This window comes from Pelophylax lessonae (genome assembly GCF_965119305.1).
Source record: "Pelophylax lessonae genome assembly, chromosome: 7".
NCBI lineage: Eukaryota > Metazoa > Chordata > Amphibia > Anura > Ranidae > Pelophylax > Pelophylax lessonae.
In genome coordinates, this window is record NC_138774.1 from 250043444 (window position 1) to 250061508 (window position 18065).

The window sequence follows — 18065 nt, forward strand, 5'->3', positions numbered from 1 at the left end:
TGGGGATGCAGCCTTATCAGTGATACAACAGAAAGTAACAAGCCTGGAGGGAGTTAAAGATATACATCTGGATAAAATAATTGCCTTACAGCTCCATATAGAGGAATTGGAAGATAGGAGCCGCCGAAAAAATTTGAGGATAAGAGGGATCCCGGAGGATAGAGATGGAGAGAATCTACAAGATAAGGCAAGAGACATTTTTACCAAAATATTGAAAGGAACCTCTCAGATACCAGTGGAGATGGATAGGATTCATAGAACATTCGGCCCTAGACAAACAGAAAGAAATAGAGTTTGAGATGTAGTATGCCATCTTTGTCGGTATACCCAGAAAGAGGAGATACTACATAAAGCGTGGGACTTGGGAACTGTGGAATATGGAGGTGCAAAAATTAAAATCTTACCCGATATCTCAAAAGCCACCCTACACAGAAGAGCTCTGCTACGCCCAATCCTAGAGAAGGCTAAAGAGCTAGGCTTTACTTATAGATGGGGTTACCCATTATCAGTTACTATACGTAAGGACATGAGAACATACACCTTACGTAGTCCCACAGATCTGACAGATCTTTTCAAGTTTTTGGGAATTGAGCCAATACGGATACCAAATTGGCTAATAGATATACCCCATATACCAAAACATGGAGAAACCGGATGGAAAAGAGACACTAGACTGGAAAGAAGTAGAAGACAGACAAATGAAAATACTGTTGACGATGCTGAAAATATGAATATAGGAAATATAAAGGAATGAGAGGAGGGGTGAAATCATTGTAGAGATGAGGTTCTTTCCTCACTCCCATAAGCTCCATCCCCACTCTCCTATCTCTAGGCCCCCCAGGCCTTGAAATTGTATTTCTTTTTTTTTTCTTTTCCCCTCTTTTTTTTATGTCCTAAGAATGCCCAGACATTGAGAATGTTTAAAGATGGTGAAGACTCTTTTTTTTTTCTTTGTCACAGGACAATAACACAAAAGTGTGCACCTATGGTATATTTTGTATTTAAAAGTTTAAATATGGACACTTTCACAGGTGGAACTGGTAATTAGGGTTTTTATTTTTTGGGGGGGGGGCCCTACCCTCCCCCCTTTTGGGAAGGAGGTGGTGAAGGCTTTCCCCTCTTCCCTTTTGTTTTTTTTTCTTTTTTTCACGGCTGATTTTTGGAAACACTGTGGTTATAAATGTTATCACTTATATCACTAAAATGGCACTAATTCACAAATGTCTTCAAAATTGTAGTCTGAGGCAACATTTTGAGGAAAAGACATATGTATTATGATTGCGGGGGACGGTAATGGTATAGTTATATATATGCCTCTCTTTTCTTCCTTTTTTTTTCTCTTCTCCCTCCCCCTTTTCCTTTTCCTTTTTTTTTTTTTCTTAACGTACTGCTTGAACCCCCCTCCTTCATTTTTTACTCCCCTATACCTTCTAATGTGGTCTCCCATACATTTTATACCCCTTTATTTACCACTCTACCCTTTTTTTTTTCCCTCCCCCCCTTTTTTTTGGGGGGGATCTTATTATTGTTATCTTGAATTTGGGAGGTAGGGGGAGGTGGGGGGTGGGGAAAATAGATAAATTCCAATTGAGATGAAAGTGAATGGGAGAGACACTGCGGGGACACGGGAGGAGGCATTAGGCAAGGAGGAGGGTGCGAGAGGGGAATTTCCCCTCCCCCTCTTTTCTTTTTTTTTTTTTCCCTCGCCCCTGCTGAGCCCGTGTCTCCCTCTTTCCCCTCCTTATCTTTAGGAAATGCAAGGACTCTAAAAAATTTAAAATGAAATGGTCTGTCAGGACAGGGAGGGCAGGAGCAACGTCCTCCAATCACTCTTGGATCACTACCCTAGATAGGAATACGCTCTGAGATCCAGATAGCCTGGAGAGCGAGATAACACTAGTTAAAAAAAAAGGGGGAGGGATTCTCCCTCTTTTTAGTAGGTTTGTGGTAGCTTGAGTTTTTTTTTTTTTTTTCCCTCTTTACCTTCCTTGTGTCCTTTCCTTCCCTTTTTTCCCCTTCTTTGTATAATAAATGAGATCATGGAAACACTGCGAATTTATACAGTAAACGCAAAAGGACTTAATATTCCTGAAAAAAGAAGAATTCTTCTACATGATTTAAAACGCCTCAAAGTTGATATAGCTTTCTTACAGGAGACACACTTCCGAGACAGTAAAATACCAATCGTGAAAAATAGGTTTTTCCCTCTATCATATCATGCCACAAACATAGACACAAAATCTAAAGGAGTCTCTATTATAATTTCAAAAAACGTACCTTGGAAAATGAACAAATAATTAGAGACCCTAATGGACGCTTCTTATTTGTGAAGGGTTACATAGGAAACGTCAAGATCACTCTAGCCACATTTTATGTACCAAATAGCCAACAAGATAATTTTATAAAGAGAAACATTGACAAACTGTTAGAATTTAAAGAAGGGCACTTAATACTAGGAGGAGATTTTAACATTCCATTAATACAGACAGAAGATACATCTCAGGGAACCTCTTGTTGAGTGAGGACTCGAAAAAATATTTCAAAATGCCCTTATAAAGCCCAACTATGGGACGCATGGCGCTTACTACACCCCGGGGAAAGAGATTACTCTTTTTATTCACCCGTCTACCAGTCGTACTCCCGAATAGATTATTTTTTTATTCCCCATAATCAATTACAAGCAATTGGAAGCATAACAATAAATGTGATTACTTGGTCTGACCATGCCCCTATAGTTTTGACTTATGAAATATCAGATAGACAAGACAGGGGACAAAAGACATGGAGATTAAATGAAAGCTTGTTGCAGGATGAACTTGTTACGACCGAAATTAAAACAGAACTGAAATTTTTTTTTCAAACTGATGTTACGATAGACTCTGACCCAGGGATAGTATGGGAGACGCAGAAAGCGGTAATTAGAGGTATTCTAATAAAACATGGAGCCAGAATAAAAAAACAACGAACAGAAAAATTAGAATCCCTATTACGGAAACTACAAAAATTGGAAGCTCTACATAAACATAATGTTTCCCCAACTATAGGGAAAGATCTTATGATAACAAGGAGGGAAATTAACGATCTACTTTCTTACAAAGCAAAAGCAGCAATACAAGTAGGCCGTAAAATTACGTATGAAGCAGGAGATAAATGTGGTAAAATATTAGCCAGGTCCCTGAGAGAACAAAAGCTAGCATCATATATACCACAAATAGTAACAAGTACAGGACAGAAAGCCATACTCCCTAAACAAATAGCTCAAGAATTTAAATCCTACTATATGTCGCTATACAACTTGCAATCTCCAACTCTGGGACAACCCAAAATGAAGGAATATTTGACTGCATCTCGGATGCCATGTCTGACTGAAAGTGATAGGGAGGCCCTGGAGTCGGAGATAACAGAAAAAGAACTGGCGGAAGCAATAGCCAACACTAAGGCAGGAAAAGCCCCAGGCCCAGATGGGTATACCATCCAATACTATAAAATGTTTCTTCCGCAGTAGAAACATTTAATAGGTGGGGAACAGGAAATAAAATCCCAAAGGAGACACTACAGGCACATATAACGGTCATTCCAAAAGAAGATAAAGATCCCACATCATGCTCAAGTTATAGGCCGATCTCTCTGTTGAATACAGACCTTAAACTTTTCACAAAGATATTGGCTACTAGAATTCAAACATATCTACCGCAATTGATCGATCTAGACCAGGTGGGTTTTGTCCCCTCCAGGGAGGCACGAGACAACACAATAAAGGTACTAAACTTGATACAAATAGCGAGACAGAAACATATGGAGAGTATATTAATTAGTATTGATGCGGAGAAAGCATTCAATGGGACTTTATGTTTGCTGTTCTCCGCTATATTGGTATAGGAGATGTCATGTTCAATTGGATTACTCAAATTTACTCAAATCCAACAGCAAGAGTAAAGGCAAATGGTGTCCTATCTGAAGACTTTCAGATTCAGAATAGGACTAGGCAAGGTTGCCCCCTTTCGCCCTTACTCTTTATATTATCACTGGAACCTTTCTTGTGTAAAATAAGGCTAAACCAGGATATCACAGGGATTATATATATATCCTGAGATGGAGTAAATGGAATAACTTTGTCTGTTCAAAGGAGTGTGATTTGTCAGAATAGAACTTGAGGAGATAAAGAGCCTAAGTAATAACAGATAAAAATAGAAAAATATTATGGAAGTTATTTTTTTTCCAAAAATTTTTCTTTTTTTTTTTCCCTAATAGATCCCTTATCGCCTTCCCCTCTTGTCCCTACCCTCCCCTCTCCCCCCCCCCCCCTTATCCCCCATTTTTAATTTTTTTCTGCTTTTTTCTACTGAGAGATTCCATTTTTTGGAAGACTATAGAGCAGCCATCATTAAATGGCGGCCTGCGGTCCGAGAACGGTCCGCCCAGACCGTCAACCCGCTACCTATGAGCAGTCATTGGTTTGCTGGGACCGCGGGTGTCCCAGCAACCAGTGATGTCCAGTGTGTGCGCCCCGCCCCCCTGCTTCTGACTGCGGCTCCCAGGTCTCACTCCCAGCCACGCCGCTAGTTTGACGTGACGTCACGTGCGCACCCCTCCCCCTGCTCCTGACTGCAGCTCCTGACTCTCACCCTCAGCTGGGTCGCGAGTTGGGGCATGACATCACATGCGCGCCCCCGCTACTCGCGGCTCCTGGCTCTTACACCTTGCGAGGTATATCTTGCATTTCCGGCCCCCTGCATCTTGCTGACTCCTGCCCCAAAGGTATGTGGGGCACATTTTAATGGGGATTGCTGAGGGGCACGCTGATGGGCACATTTTATGTTAAGGGGCTCTCTAATGGTCATATTTTATGTTAAGAGCAACGCTGATTGACACGTTTTGTTTTGCCCATCAGCGTGCCCCTTAAGATAAAATGTGCCCATCAGAGGTGCCCCCTAACATAAAATGTGCCCATCAGCATGCCCCCTAACATAAAATGTGCCCATAAGCATGCCCCTTATTTTATGTTAAGGGTCACGCTGATGGGCAAATTTTATGCTAAGGGGCATGTTGATGGGCATATTTTATGTTAAGGGTCATGCTGATGGGCACATTTTGTTCTGCCTGACAGAACGCCCCTAACATAAAATGTGCCCATCAGCGTACCCCTTATTTTATGTTAAGGGTCATGCTGATGGGCAAATTTTATGTTAAGGGTCATGCTGATGGGAACATTTTATGTTAAGGGGCACTCTAATGGGCATATTTTATGTTAAGAGCAATGCTGATGGACACGTTTTGTTTTGCCCATCAGCGTGCCCCGTAACATAAAATGTGCCCATGATAGCACAGACTTGAGATTCGGACCTTGGCCCAAAGAAGATTTTAGCGACCGGACCTCCATGAATTTTAATTCAATACCCCTGCTATAGAGGATAGAGGTTGGAGTGTATTGACCATAGAAATGCAGCCTTCTGGCATTGGTATGCTTTGTTTTTAAAAGAAGAAATAAAGACTTTTTTTTTTTTTTTTGTTATTTATTTTATTTATTTACATAAAATTCATGTTTCTGTGCTTTGCTTTTAGTTGTATTATACCATACCTTAGGAAAGGGCCTGGTGTGCCATGAAAACATTGAAGGTGTAATGTTTTGTCCTAAATTAACATTTCACGTTCTACCATTACGTGCTTTTATCTATAGGCATTTTATTCCACTGGCAGGTGCTTCTACCTTTTTTGGGGTATCAAGATACTATACCGTGTATTTCAGGTGTCCTAACATTCCACTAGCTACATTCTTTATCCAGGTCAAAAAGTCAGCATTTCCAGTTGCCATTTTTATATCCTGATACATTTCCTTAAATTAAAACACACCATTTAAGAAGAGTTTAAAGTAGTAGTAAACTCTGTTTTACCACTTATACCTACAGGTAAAACCTATAATAAGGCTTACCTGTAGGTACTGTGAATACCTCCTAAACTTACACTGTTTAAGAGATATTCAGAATGCATGTGGCTGGTGATGTCACCAACATGAATGCGCTTTGAGGGTTCGGCATACTGTGCCCAGGAGTGATACTAATGCGCCACCAGCTACTCCTGTAGCCGGAGGCAGAGTACCCGGAAGGAAGACCGGGTGAAGATGGAAGCCCTCTCAGCGTTGACAGCACGCTGCTGGGGGGCTTAGTTTTAAGGCAAGTCTCTCATAATTTGCTAGTATGTGATGCATACGACATTGCCTTGCAGGGGGAATTTGTTTTTTTTCTTCAACTGCGGTTTACTACCGCTTTAATTACTTCCTCAGGAGCAGCCACTGTCATTTTTGTTTTTATAGTGACAGTTTTACTCTATGGGAGCCTTTTTATTACCTCTTAAAACCTGGGAGATGCTATCTGAAGTCAGAAAGATCATAGATAAGAATGAAGGGTGGATGAATTCTGATTACTAGTAAAATTATTTTTGACCATACTTATTCTAACTGAGTCAATTATATTTAGTTTTTGAAGGGAACACTATTTTGGTGGCACATGATACTGAGTGAAGTGTGAACACTTCCTTTCACTGGTGTTATTTCATTACATCCCTTTTGTTGGATATGAGGAATTCTTTGCCTATTTGTGGAACTATTTCATGGCTGTTTGTTTTGATTTTATACAGCACTTAATTTTTATATTTACCTTGAGATGTTTTATTGCATTTTTATATAATATTTGGATTATTTATGCTTTATATTGCTATAGATCACTGTATTGATGTTTTCTACATATGATATTTAGTATTTTATATTTTTGAGTGGAGTATTATACATTAGTGTTGGGTGTACATTTACAGTATAATGCATGCATTTTTTTTTTATTTCACTTTGTTACAATTTCAATTGTTACCAGTATCAGTATCCAGTCTTTTGACAAAGTACATCTTTATAATAACATTTTAACTATTATATAGAAATAATTATTTTCTGTGCATTTTCTTACAGATGCTACCCACATTGTCACTCCCCCAAAAACACAGCGCGTGAGAAAGGGTGGAAAGGCTACATTTGAGTGCATTCCTTTATTTGACCCCAAAATGGAGATGAACAGTATTGAATGGAGAAAAGATAACACAAAGATAATAGAAGATGATGACGATGACAAGTATGAACAATATTTATGGAAGACGTGTTACAGGATTGCGATTTGGTAGTTTAGAGCTCTAGAGAACCTTTTTGAAAGATTGTTAGTGTAGGTAGATGATTCCTAAAAGTAGTTGCGCCAACATCCCTGGTATGTATACAAAAAAGTATTTGGTTCCTCAGGCCAGTAAGTGGGACTTTAAGGCAATAAAGAAAACGTATCAGCATACGAGCGTTTTTTGGATTTTATCGTAAAAGATACATGAATTACAACATGTTTGCTTCATAAATTATATAGTGCAGGGTGGGTGAGAGACCCATCCGTGATAGTGCAAGAAGGTAAAGAAGTGACACTTGTGAGTATTTGGTGACTTTAGAAACACAAAAATCCTGCCATCCGTCGGTATTGGATATTGCAGGTAGCGTCTCAATTTCCCACGCGTTTCGGCTTGCCTAAAGCGGCTATGCCTTTTTCAAGGTATCACCATATCTAAAATGATATTTAGACATTTAGACATTACAAGTGTCATTATGCACTGAATACTTAGTTTATGTAATATAGGTTGAATAAATAGCTTACATTTTGTTTTTTGTATATACAGTTTCTCGGTCGTTGTTATTGGAACATCCCCCTCTTTTTCCCAAGGTAGTCACAAGATCCCCATAAAGGAAAGGAGTAATAGTGATGCAGGCACTAGAAAGACCAAATTGCTGTTCCATAAATATCCATGACATATATAGAATATATAGATTCTTAACCACTTAGAGTTCTCAGGGGTACTCACATGGTCCAGAGTAACTGGTTCCCTCATTCGCAGTCCCTGATGGAAGTGGTAACTGTCCCTGGAATTATATATTTATATAATATATCCAAGGATTATGTGTTGGACAAAGCATAATGGGCTTTAACAGCTGTTACAGGATAGGGCACACAAAGAGACTTGATAATTAAAACTAGATATAGTTTTTTTTTTTAAACTATTAATGCAGCAGCTGTGAAAGCACTACTTTCACCGTTGCCTCAGCCTAAACTAAACCAGCCATGTATGCTTACCCCTCACCCACTACCCTCTCCTCTTCAGTTTGTTTTCTTTTATAATGTCCATCAAATATCATGCCATTAGGACAGGTATGCTGCCTTGTATGGACTTTTTTCACGCAAATCCAATTGGTGTTAGACTACATAAAACAGTTATTTCCACAGCAATGTTATTGGCAGGTGGGTGAAGCTGAGAAGTGTAGAGACCTGATCACCAGAGTCCTTGTCAGATGTAGGAAATTAGTGGGTAATTCTTGCATCTACCTAAATATTATTATTATTTGTGAAGAACCCAAAAGCTGCCTATGTAGCTCTGTTTCCAAGGAGATAACATGTTTCCCTTTTCTTGAGCAGAAAATCCATTTCATTCACTTACTAGTTAGTATTGACAGGACCAACGCCCTGCTAAAAGACCACTTGTCTGCTCAAAAGTGCTCATGCTTTTGAAAGCAAAGTAACTGTGTGCTAATAAGACATATGTAGCCAATTTGAATTGGGATCTCATGAGACCTAGGGGCTTAAGATGCAATTGAACGTACCAAGAATGCCTAGGGAAGGGACAAGTTGGCAACATTTGTAACATTTTACAATTTAGACCTTTGTCTTAAATCTGGTTAGCATGGAGCAGGACCACCACATATAGAATATGTCCCCTTGGAGGAAGCAGCCTCGAAAACAGTTTTTTCAGACATTTGGGTAACAGTGTGCTAGGCGAGTTGGAACCATATACCATCTGAAAACTGATTTAAAGGCCAATACCAGTGTGGATGTATTGATAGAGCATGAGGCAATTGTGGCTCAAATTTGTATCCATTATTCCTTGTCTCTAGGGCCTTTAAAGTCATGTTTGTTCCTAGAAAAGTAAGCATAGCCGCCAGTGTTTTTACGATCATTCAGCTGCAAATAGATGATAGAGATAAGTTTGGGATAAAGAAGTGTGCAGTGGCAGATCAGATGAGTTCAATCAAGGAGAGTCAGGTCGAAAGTTCTGTGTTGGTAGTTATAGTAGTCAACCAGTGCTTAATTTGCAGGAACCTAAAAAGCTTGGTAGATGGGGCATGGTATTTTTTTTCCTTAATTTCTGCTCAGGTGTATACAGAGCAACTGGTAATGAAAGAGTGGATGCAATGGAGATTGTGGGAAAGCCATCAGTGAAACGCGGTAAGGTATTGTAATTCTGGGGGAATGATTGGTTGCCTAAAAGAGAAAAAAGGAGCTTGTGAGGTAAAATTTAATTGCTGGAATATTTAATAGAGTCCCAGGCTCAGAGTGTGTGTCTCATCAAAGGGCTTACAGATGTAGGTCTGGATTTCAAAGGGAGCCATTGGAGTAAGCAAAGAAAAATTGGGGAACAGAGAGATGCTTCCAAGTCAACCAATAGGGGGGCATATTCTGTGGTGTAGATGGAGATGGAGTTTTTTCACTGTCAGGGCAGGAAGAATGTGGAACTCTCTTTCACAATTGGTGGTGTCAGTGGGGAGTATTGATATTTTTAAAAGACTCTCGGACATACATCCTAAAGAACACAATATACAGGCATATGGGAAATGATTGTCATCACTGGCACACACATACCTACATGGGTTGCACTGGATAGACTATTGTCTTTATTCAACCTTAACTACTGTGTTACTATGTTATGAGATTAGTGGGGTTATTTGTGCAGCCAAATAATATTTAGTGTTTTGGGTTCCTTTTCAGTTTATTTTTATTTAAATGTATTGATTATATTAGATTTAGGGTCCATTCACACTAGCGCGACTTGTCAGGCGACTTGGTCGCCTGACAAGGCACGGTCGGTCGCTCGCCATTGAATAGTACAGGACCCGTTCTAATAGGAGCGACACAAGTCGCTCCGACTTAGAAAAAGGGTCCTGTACTACTTTGGGGCGACTTGCATTGACTTCAATTATATGAAGTCCGTGCAAGTCGCGCCAAGGTCGCAGGTCGCCCCACCAAGTCGTGTCGCCGCAGTCTGAATGGGGTCCAAGGGTGTTGAAAATTTTCAGCAAATTTAGTGGTGAAAAAATGTCAAATATATTTATGGAATCCGTTTACCAATAAGTTATTATAGCATTATCTTTGTTCCTAAAATATGGTGAAAATTGAGAGAGAGGATTTCAAAGACTGTATTATACTACATCTACTGAAGGATTGGACACTAAAATGCAAAAAACTGTAGGCAGACCCTAGGGGATATAACCCCTCCTATATTCATTATGCTTAGTTTTTGTTTGTGTTCTTAGAATTACTGATTTTTTACTCAGCTATGTTGATTTCTCTTTCATGGATTTCTTCATTCAAGAGCTGCTGGTTAAGTCAGACTAGGCCTTCTTAGGCTGAGAGTCTCACCAGTGCAACCATCAAGTACAGCTTTATCCCACTGGGCGTACTTGTGAATCTTCGTAAGAAAGCCTTCTCAAGCTGTGTCTCTGCAGGGCAAGCCTCAAAGCAGCCCTGGGTTCTGGATTTAGTGTGCTTTCTTCTCTGGGAAGCCACAAGGAGGCATCTCTTTTTGCTGCTGCTTCACTTAAAAGCCATGTGGAACAAAGGCCTGCAGTGATGCCTGGTTTACATACAGCCACAGCCTGAGGTTGCAACATATCTAACTCTAAGGCAGCTACAAGTAATCCTAGAGTAGTCTTTTTATGGGTCCTGCTCTGCAAGCAGTTAACTATTTGACTATAAAAGCTGATACCCCCTGTTGGAAGGCCATGGCTTTTTCTTCCTAGCCCACTCCTAACCCATCTGTTTTAACTGCAGGAACTTCTCCTCTGGTGGACATGGTGCTAAAATTGGAGGACCAACTTGTTGCTATTACTAGCTCAGTCTCAGGCCTCAGCTCCTTAAAAGCTATGCCTGTCTTCTAGGGTGTTCCCTGATCTCCTGTTATTTCACAGCTTAATTTAGAAGAATTGGAAACACTATTAAAATAGTTTCCTCCTCCAAAGTGTTTCCTTTCTCTTTATACTCTGGTGGAGGATTTTGTTAGAAACATTAGTGAACATTGCCTCCCACAGAATCTTGCCTGAACAAAGCATCTACCAGAAGAAGGCTTCTACTTTAAAGGACTTCATGGATAAAAGTTTGCAAGCTTTAATCTTGGTCTGTGTTTGTGTTAGTCGGTTCTATTTTGCTCTTTGGTTAATCTTAGCCCAGACCTTCTCTGACTCGTTCAACCCCCTAAGGCATTCGTCAGGAAAAAAATTTTGGCAAGTGGCGCGGTACCGCTCCCGGATCAATTAGTCTGCAAAGACTGCTTCAGGTACTATGCGGTGAATCGAGAGCTTTAAAGTTGGCAAGTAGTGGACCTACTAAAGCAGACCATGAAGGACTCCTTTTTGGAGTTAGCGGCTATGATTCCCGCCCAACCAGTTCATCAGGCATCTCAAGCTCAGGACGCTGAGCCAAATATCCCAGGGCCCTGGGTGGTCATTACTCCTCTGCCTCCTTCAGGGCGAACAGCCAGGGGTTCATGTCTGGAAGATCCTTCAGCAGAGGATTCAGATCTGTCAGGTTTCGGTTTCGCTCTTGTACAACCTTTTATTCAAGCAGTAAAGAATGCCATTGCTTGAGAGGAACCAGCTGAAGTACCACAGAGGGCTAAGACCTACTTTCCGCTTCTCAAAAAAAAAAAAAAAAATTGTCTTCCCTTTGATGGGGGAGATTAAAGAAATTATTGAAGATGAATGGAGCAAAACGGACAAAAAGTTTTCCCTGGGGCGACTAGCCAAGCTGTATCCATTGGCAGAGACCTATTCACAGTGCTTGAATTCAATGCCGGTGGTGAATGCAGCAGTGGTATGATTGACAAAGAATGTAACCCTGCCTACGGAGGATTTAACCTCTTTCAAAGACCCCCTGGATAGGCGTATTGACTTGGACCTGAAAAGAAGTTACCTGGCCGCAGGAGCAGCCTGTAACCAGCTATTGCTCTAACCTTGGTCTCTAATGCCATTAGATCCTGGACGGAAAATGTTGAGAAGGCCCTGTGCCAAGATGTTCCACGTGACGATTTTGTAGGAGAGGCGGCCATAGACACAATTCTTTGCTCGGCCCGCTCAATGCTTAATTCGGTTATGGCGAAATGGGCCTTATGGTTGAAACCTTAAATGGCTGATCTAGCTTCAAAGCAGAACTGGTGCAAGATTCCATGCAGAGATTCTGTCAGCTCTGCAGGGCAGGCTCAGAGATGGTTGATGCCACTACAGCTTGAGCCAGGAATGGTTGTATGCGTCAATGGCATCAACCTTCTCTCCGCCCTCCGACGGGGACACTTGACACATGTTCCATGCTTGGCACATGTCCTGAATCTGGTGGCGTGGCATTTCTTGAGCTGATACCCAGGCTTTCAAGATCTCCTGAGGCAGGCCAGAAAAGTCTGTGGCCATTTCCATCATTCATACAATGCCAGTGCTCGCTTATCTGACATTCAACGGGAATTCAACCTGCCCACCAACCGCCTCGTTTGTGACATGCCCACCAGGTGGAACTCAACATTGGCAATGCTGCAGCGGCTGCACACACAGCAGAGGGCCATCAATGAGTACCTGTCTGAGTATTGCACAAGGACAGGGTCGAGGGAGCTTGGCTTTTTTTCGCTATGCCAGTGACTTTTAATAAAGGATGCATGCACCGTCCCATCACCATTTGAGGAGGCCACAAGGATGGTGAGCCGGGACAATGCATGCATCAGTGATACTATCCCTCTAGTCTACCTGCTGGAGCACACGCTGCGTGGAATCATGGACAGGGCACTTGAGGCAGAACAGCGGGAGGAAGAGGAGGACTTCCTTTCCTCACAAGGCCCCCTCTATGCAGATATCATTCCTGCAGGGCCACAAAACACACAGGAGGAAGAAGAAGAGGAGGAGGAGGAATGTGGCAGCATGGATATAAAGGATAGCATACAGCAGTCTTCAAGGGATGGTTTTGATTCCCCAGAAACCCCAGGAGTTGTATGTGATTGGGGAGAGGTTGCTCCTGACAATGTCATCCTTAGTGACCCAGAGGACTCAGAAGCTCATGCCTTCTCCAACTTAGGTTGCATGGGCTCTCTGATTCTACAAAGCCTGCAAAAGGACCCGAGGATTCGTGCTATCAAGGAGAGGGATAATTACTGGTTGCCAACCCTTCTTGATTCATGTTCTAAGGGTAAAATTTCAGAGCACATCCTGCCTTCATAGAGGGAGCAGAGGATGAAACATCTTGAGAAAACAAATTTTGTGTACAACCTTTCAAGACACTGGTAGGTTAACCTTCTCTGGATGTGTTTCTGAGCCATTGTTCAGCCAAAGGAGGAGCGGTGGAGAAGGCGGCCGGCTGAATGAGGCCTTTAAACAGTTCTTTAGATCTCAGAAGCACCCAGGGCTGTTAGGTTTAAGTAACCATCGGCAGCGTCTCCATCATATGGTGCATGATTTTCTAGGCGCAAAAGCAGACTTGGAGACCTTTCCCGCTGACCATCCACTGGTTTACTGGTTCTTGAGGATGGACCACTGGCCAGAACTTGCTCAATATGCAATGGAGCTACTGTCCTGCTTCCAGCGTGCTTTCCGAATGAACGTTCAGTGCTGCTGGAGGTTTTGTGATGGACAAAAGAGTGCGTCTGTCCACAGACTCTGTTGACCAGCTGACTTTTATCAAAATTAATCAGTCCTGGATCAACAACAGCTATCAAACCCCTGATTCTGATGTAACTGATTGAATTTGCTAGGGGTCTGCCATCCCTTGAGGACTGTGTATGCTGCCTATCCTATTCCTCAACCTTGATTCTGCTTCTGTTCTTGGTTTAGGTCACTACCAACCTCCAAGACCTAATTTTTCTGCACTTGTATGACAGATGAATACAATTTAAATTTTGTATGTAATTTTTAACAGCAGGCCCTGTCCCTGTGCCCAGCAAGAGTAACTGTGAGGGGTTACGGTGTTCAGGCATAACCAAAGGCCCAATTTTCTTCACCTCTATGACAAGTACATGAGATTTCAAATTTGTATGGAATTCTTACCAGCAGGTCCCGTTCCTGCTCTCAGCAAGAGTAACTGTGAGGGGTTACTGTGTTCAGGCACCACCATTAACCAAGGCACAATTTTTCTGCACCTCCATGGCAAGTACATGTGATTTCCAATTTGTACGGAATTCTTACCAGCAGGTCCCGTTCCTGCGCCCAGCAAGAGTAACTGTGAGGGGTTACTTTGTTCAAGCACCACCAACACTAAAGGCCCAATTTTTCTGCACCTCTTTTACAAGTATATGCATTTTCAAATTTGTATGGAATTCTTACCAACAGGTCCCATTCCTGCGCCCAGCAAGAGTAACTGTGAGGGGTTATGGTGTTCAGGCACAACCAACACCAAAGGCCCAATTTCAGTTTCAGTTCCTGTCGATACTAACCTTCCAGGTCCCCATCACTCCAGCCGGCTTGCATAGCCGCCACCCAACCTTGGCCAGGTCAGAAGACAGCACAGCACCCCTACTAGATCACTGATAAGAACACATACAACACTTTATCTTTGCCAATTTCAAATTGATATGGAATTTTTACCAGCAGGGCCCGTTCTGCGCCCAGCAAGAGTAACTGCCAGGGGTTGCAGTGTTCAGGCACCACCAACACCCAAGGTCCAATTTTTCTGCACCTCTATGACAACTGACAAGTACATGCGGTTTCAAATTTGTATGGAATTCTTACCAGCAGGTCCCTTTCCTGCATCCAGCAAGAGTAACTGTGAGGGGTTACGGTGTTCAGGCACCACCAACACCAAAGGCCCAATTTTTCTGCACCTCTATGACAAGTATATGCGATTTCAAATTTGTATGGAATGCTTACCAGCAGGTCCCGTTCCTGTGCCTAGCAAGAGTAACTTTGAGGGGTTACGGTGTTCAGGCACCACCAACAACCAAGGCCCAATTTTTCTGCAGCTGTATGACAAATACATGCCATTTGAAATTTGTATATGACATTTTTTCCTTTAGAAATGTCAGTATTGCTGCAGCAGGCTACATACTGTACATCGTACAGATGCATTACTTTACAGGCACATTCAGGGGACCCCCCAGGCATGATATTTCAAGGAATTTTTAATTTTTATAGTTTCACTTACAGCCTCATTAAAATCAGTAAATCACCGCTCCTTTAAAAATGATCGCTTTTAAAAACTTTTTTTTGCATTACTAAATGTTCCCTAGGTCAGTATCCGGACCCCCATACACTATTTTTGGGCAATAACTTGCATTTAAGCCATCAAAATGAGACCGTTTGATTTTTGATGTTTGAGTCCCATAGACTTTATTGAGTTTGTTTGAACAAACTTTTCCTCTGTTCGCGGTATTCTGGTGCGAACCGAACCGGGGTGTGTTCAGCACATCACTAATTACTAAACCCACAATAGTAAAATCAGTCTGTAAATGCAGGAAAGTATGCTTGTTATACTCGCTGTGAAACCTAAGAGTTTAGTCCTCTGCATTGTGTAAAAAGGCTGTTTGATATTGTCCTTTGTTATCCCCCCTTCCTCCAAAGTCCCCAATTTGCTGACCAGTAAGTGCTCCTGACTGAGGAGTTCCAATATGCTGTTGTTGCCACTCTCTGGGGCATGGAGGAATGGGATCTGCTGGCCACTGTTTTTCCTTTCATAGGAGGAGAGCAGTGTGGTGGGCCATTTAACTAGGTCCCTTGTCCTTTTGTGCGCGGGTCCTGGGGTGTGAGTACACAGGCATATCCAGCAGACAATTTTGCACATGTGTGTGCCTTCTTGGAAGCAGGCTTGCTCTCTCTGGTGCTTTTTACAAAACATATGTAGCAGAAAACAAATTGGCCTAAAATGTTAAAAAACTTAGATTTTTACATTTTTTTGGGGGATTTCATATAAAAAAATTTTAATATTGTTTTTTTTTTTTTTTCAAAATTGTCGCTCTTTTTTTGTTTATAACGCAAAAAGTAAAAATCACACAGGTGATCAAATACTACCAAAAGAAAGCTCTGTTTGTAAGAAAAAAAGGACGTCAATTTTATTTGGGTACAGCGCCGCACGACTGCGCAATTGTCTGTTAAAGTCACGCAGTGCCGAATCACAAAATAGGCCCTGGTCTTTGAGCAGCCAAATCCTCCGGGGCTTAAGTGGTTAAGATCAACACAGACACATACAGATTAACTCCAGTGTACAGCACAGGCATGCAGTGCTGCTGGGCAACATTATGTCAGAATGTTTATACTGCTCTGATAAACAGCGTCTATTTATGCAAATAAGCAAAGATCTGTAAGTAAGGAGATTCTCAACTTATTTCCATAAATCAACAGAAATTTGAGATCGTTTTAGTGGCACTAACCTGAAGATAAGAGGAATACAATTTTGTGTAAAAATATATATATTTATTAAATAAGATCAGTGCTAATATTATTACAGGATATCAAGGTAACCAAAGCCCATAACTTCAGGAATGTGATTAACAGCTTTCCTTGAGCTCACAAAAGATGGAAACAAAATCTAACAGATTTGACACGTGACTTCTCTCAGCCAACAGATGTTCACAACTCAATGTTTCAAAGAATATGCATGGACAAAAATTGTTACACCATGCACCAAGACTTGCTAGAAGTCCAAATAGTTTTTGGTAAAATAAACTTCTATAAAATTAATCTATTTTTAAGAATACATCATAACTGCCCCATTTACTATGGGCTAAATCAGCCTAAAATTCCCAAGATAAAAAAATTAGACCAGTCATACTGCAGCTAGAATGATCCATATCCAAATCTTGATGCTATAAGGATAATAATGGTTCAGTCAGATGTATATGGCAAATTAATTGCCTGTAGGAAAAATAGAAATGTATACTTTACCAAACAAACTGTAAGATTCTGGTACCTTCGGTACCCTTATAGGTCATTTCCTTCTTCATATTGCATCCCACCTTTTCAGCTAGGTGGAACGCATATACCTTTAAGCCGCATGACGTCATCACTAAGCGCTGCTCTGAGCGGCTATTTCAATCGCCGGCTTCTCTCTCACAAATTGTTCGTTCAAACCGCATGGTATACAGCCTTGTCTTACGCTGCCGGAGCCTCCATCTATTGCCATACCTGGATAGACCGGAACCTCGCTATTGATACCGTATCTCGCTACCCGATCATTCACTCATTACCGGACCCTTCAGCTTACTAATCTAACTAGTGATAAGTACCCCACAGGGGATTCCTTCCTATCAAACTTACACTATCTACTTCTGCATACTAAGGACTGTTACTATCTATGCATTACTATTTCTATCATCTGCACTGTTGCATAGATTGCTAGCTCTTGAGTCTACTACCATCTATATCCTTGCACTAAGTTAGCCTCTCTTGTACACTCCATCTGCTGTCCCCTACCACCTGTTATTGCACATGATTGCTAACCTATCTACCATCATCTACTACTCTCCTGAACATTACTATTGAGTACTCATCATTGCTATCACAACTCACGCCTGTCCTTTCAGCACATCACCTCTATACTATCATATACAACCTATCACTCCAGGAACATCTTATTGAGTGTTTGTATATTGTATGCTGAAGCAGGCTGGCCACAATGATGAGTCTGGAGAGTTGGACATGGTGATTCAACACATCTCTACACGACTACTGAGTGGAGATTCTGCAGCTGCAAATCCAACTCTCTAAACAAACGCTAGAGCGTTACAGATTGAGCGAACCTTTAAAAAATGGATTCAGCAGAATTAGCCACTCAAGTGATACAATTAACACAAAAGGTAGATGCATTAATCCTTGCTCTTACTGAAGTAAAAAATGAAAATCAGACTTTAAGACAGCAGATAGCCCGTGTTTCACAACTCACTGCTGCTCAACCTCGTGAGCCTAAAATAAACCCTCCTCTAGTGTTTACAGGTGATCGGAAAAAATTTAGTGGATTTAAAAACGCATGTCAATTGCTTTT

At 41.4% G+C, this 18065-nt stretch overlaps 1 protein-coding gene across 1 annotated transcript in view; it reads left to right on the forward strand.

Moving 5' to 3' along the window:
• The window catches only part of L1CAM (L1 cell adhesion molecule), a 1053451-nt gene that overhangs the window by 451666 nt on the left and 583720 nt on the right, over window positions 1-18065 (forward strand). Inside the window, exon 12 of the mRNA XM_082263926.1 lies at window positions 6956-7115. Coding sequence (XP_082120052.1) covers window positions 6956-7115 — 160 coding nt within the window. The remainder of the gene's footprint in view (window positions 1-6955; window positions 7116-18065) is intronic.